At 58.6% G+C, this 3,094-nt stretch overlaps 1 protein-coding gene across 1 annotated transcript; it reads right to left on the bottom strand.

Annotated features, from left to right (window-relative positions):
* Positions 1–532: 532 nt before the first annotated feature.
* On the bottom strand, positions 533–2,084 carry SST (somatostatin). The gene is made up of 2 exons (XM_040074278.2): positions 1,886–2,084; positions 533–1,039 (listed from the first exon to the last, which is right to left on the bottom strand). The coding sequence occupies exons 1-2, from the start codon at positions 2,021–2,023 to the stop codon at positions 827–829; spliced, it is 351 nt and encodes a 116-aa protein (XP_039930212.1). The 5' UTR covers positions 2,024–2,084; the 3' UTR covers positions 533–826.
* Positions 2,085–3,094: the final 1,010 nt, after the last annotated feature.

Genomic DNA, 3,094 nt, shown 5'->3' with positions numbered 1-3,094 from the left:
CTGGCGTCATGGGTTAACATCTCAGCTTTACAGGGATATGAAACCTCCCCCTGCACAACAGAACAAAGGAAAACTTTCTGAAGGAATCCCAGAAACAGTGTTTGTTGGGAATGCTGCAAGGGATAAAATATGCCAGATGAAAAAAGCTTTTAGTGCCTGTGGCTGAGGAGGGAATGAGATATGTGGTGTAAACTTGTACCACGAACTACTTTTATTATCCCCATCACTCGAAATACACAACTGAGATTTTCACTGATCCCTCTGGTGTAAATCCTCCAGACTGACTTGAAGTGCTAAGTGCTGTGGATTTGATTCAGCCACAGCTGCAGGGGTTTGATATCTAAAATATCACTGTGGCTCTAGTTCTTTAGTAAGACCACAGTAAAAAAAAATCACATTATGATACACCATGTGTGTGTGTGTGCATACGTGTGGATGTGACGGTGTCTGCTGCCCTGAGACAGGCAGCGTTCCGCAGAGGAGCAGCCTGAGAGGTAACTTCAGTTTTCCCATTGACCACCGAGCCTCAGCATCACCGTTTGAAACATAAATTTTATTGCAACAGAGAATTAAAAATAGTACATTTGAAAGAGTTGCAGAGTGCATGTCATCAAAGAACTAGTCAGAAATCACAACTCAAGCAAATCATGTACAATTGGAACAGAAAGTTTTATTAAAACAAGTGGAAATCAAACTCAAATTTTTCCTTGTTTGTTTAATTTCACCATAACTGTGGATTGTGTATTTACAGTCTTCGCCTCTTGTGGTGAAGGTTCTGCTCAGGGCAGGGCAGGGGTGGATGGGGAGGAGAGGTGGGTTTCAAAAGCTAACAGGATGTGAAAGTTTTCCAGAAGAAGTTCTTGCAGCCTGCTTTGCGTTCCCGGGGTGCCAGAGCGGGGTTTGAGTTAGCCGAGCGCTCCAGCTCCAGTCTCACTTCATCCTGCTCAGCCCCTCGGGACAAGTCCTCCGACTCCAGGGCTTCATTTTCTGTCTGACTTGGCTCTGAAAGCAGTTCTGCCAAAAAGTACTTGGCCAGTTCCTTGGGGACAAGAGACAGAAAGGGAGAAAGAGATACCACAATTACTCCATGATTTTTGGGGGCTCACCGCTCTGTTCCTCTAAGTCTCCTCCGTGGCCAGATTAGAGACGTTCAGGGTGTAGGAGGAGGAGGGGAACCCTGGCTTCCCGAAGAGCCCAGCCTGACAGCTGGTGTGCAGCAGTTGTGTCTGTGGCATCTGCCTGGTGTGGGGAACAGAGCGCTGGCCTGTCTGTGGCAGGGGATGAACTCATCTTTACCTTCTCTTCCCACGGTTCCAGCACTCAGTGCCATCCTCAGCAAGGATGCCACGAGCCTGCGGCTAAAGTGACACGGGAAAGGTCTTTGGGGGAGCTGGCAGGGGAGGTTCAATTGGTCACCATCTCACTGGGACTTATTTTTCTTCTCGTCTCTCCAAGCCTCGGCTGTCGCCCAGCATGGATAAGTTCCGTGCTCTGGGCAAGCTGCCTTCGTTCTGGGAAACCCTTGGGAGCTTCAGCAGGGGCTCTGCCCTGTGCCCCAGCAGTGCCTGCTCCTCACCGATCACCAGCACGCAGCTGGACTGTCTCACCTCCCGGCAGCAGCTGCCCAGCCTGTGGATGGCTCAGCCCCGCCGGGGAACCAGGGCATCTGTGGGGGAAGGGGTGCTGCAGCAAGGAGCCGGGCGTCTGAAGCAGGGACACTGGGGAAGCGCGGCGGGGTCTGCAGCAGGGGTGCCAGGGGCTCTGTCAGGGACCGGAGGTTCTGCACGGGGGATTCGGGGGTCTCTGCGCAAGCGGGAGCCCGCAGCGCGGCCCTCGGGGTGCCCGAGGGGTACCCGCGGTGTCCGCCCCGTCGCGGGGCTCTCACCTGCTTCCCGGCGGCGGCGGCCAGGGACTTCTGCAGGAACTGCCGGAGCCGCGGGTCCGAGGGGGCGGCCGAGACGGTGCCGAGGGCCAGGGCGATGGAGAGCAGGGCCAGGGCGCACTGGAGGCGGCACGACAGCATCTCGCCGGCGGGTCGGGCGCGGCAGGCGGCGGCGGGAGGCGCTGGCGGCTCCGCTGCTACTCGGCTCCGGCGTTGGGGATCTCCTCGCCGCCCGCCGCCTTTATAAACCCTTCTCCTGACGTCAAGGCGGGGGCGCCCCCCTCGCCCCACGCCGCCGGGGGTGGGTCTCTGGGACGGGGAGGGGGGAACGGCACCGGGGATGCTCCGCTCCGCTCTGCCCGGCCGCCGGCCGAGCCTCCGCGGTTCCCCCGGAGCTCCCCTCCCCTCCCCTTCGGCCGTGCCCCGGCCGCCCCCAGCCCCCGTCCCCAAATCACCGCCCTTCCAGAGCTCCCGCCGCTCCGCCAAAGCCCCTCGCCCTGGAGCCGGGTCCTGCCCCGTCGGGTGAGAAACGGCTCCAGAAGCCGGGGAGCGGCAAAGGGTCCCCTTAAGGGCGATTGCGTCCGGCTCCTGCAAGGGGTGTGGGGGGGTGCTGAGGTGCCCCTGGGGTTCCTTTTTTGCCTCCTCTGCCCCTGTGGGTCTCTCGGGGGCCGGTCCGCTCTCAGATCCCCTCCCGCGGGCAGCTCCGAGGGCAGAGGGAGCATCCCGGGAGAGCATCCCGGCTCCTGCCGTGCCTCTGCGGCTCCGGGAAGCGGTGACAAATTGGTGCTTGGCTCGGGGCGTGCTGGTCCCTGGCTGAGCCTGCGGGGACCCTTGGCTCCATCTCAGGGTCTCTGGACGTGCTGTCCCGCGGGATGCACTGTCCCACTGGGATGGCCAGTCTCCCCCGCTCCTCCAGCCTCTCCTGTGGGCTGGCTGATGCCCACAACGGGAAAAGCTGCTTCAAACCCCCGAAGGATCAGCCTCCTCAGCTGTCTCCCAACTGGCAGGAGCAGAGCAGGATGTGCCAGAAAGGGCCTCTGTTGTCAAAAAGGGATATCAGGGTCTCTCCTATCTCAATTTCCAGCTGAGGAAAGTCAAAGACTTGAGGGGATAAGAATTCAAATACTGCCAAAATGTGTCCAGAAACCTTCAAAAGGACATTTAGTTTCATGATGAGTTAATGTGCATCCCCTGCCCCACTTTCAACTCTGG

Source organism: Hirundo rustica, chromosome 10, assembly GCF_015227805.2.
Source record: "Hirundo rustica isolate bHirRus1 chromosome 10, bHirRus1.pri.v3, whole genome shotgun sequence".
NCBI lineage: Eukaryota > Metazoa > Chordata > Aves > Passeriformes > Hirundinidae > Hirundo > Hirundo rustica.
The sequence above is the reverse complement of the archived record's forward strand: the minus strand, read 5'-3'. Positions and strand labels throughout refer to the sequence as shown.

Excerpts from the sequence above, each read along its gene's own strand:
- SST (XM_040074278.2), bottom strand. The coding sequence starts at position 2,023 with ATGCTGTCGTGCCGCCTCCAGTGCGCCCTGGCCCTGCTCTCCATCGCC. Across the intron at positions 1,040-1,885 it reads CCGCCGCCGCCGGGAAGCAG|GAACTGGCCAAGTACTTTTT; the intron begins GTGAGAGCCCCG and ends CTTGTCCCCAAG.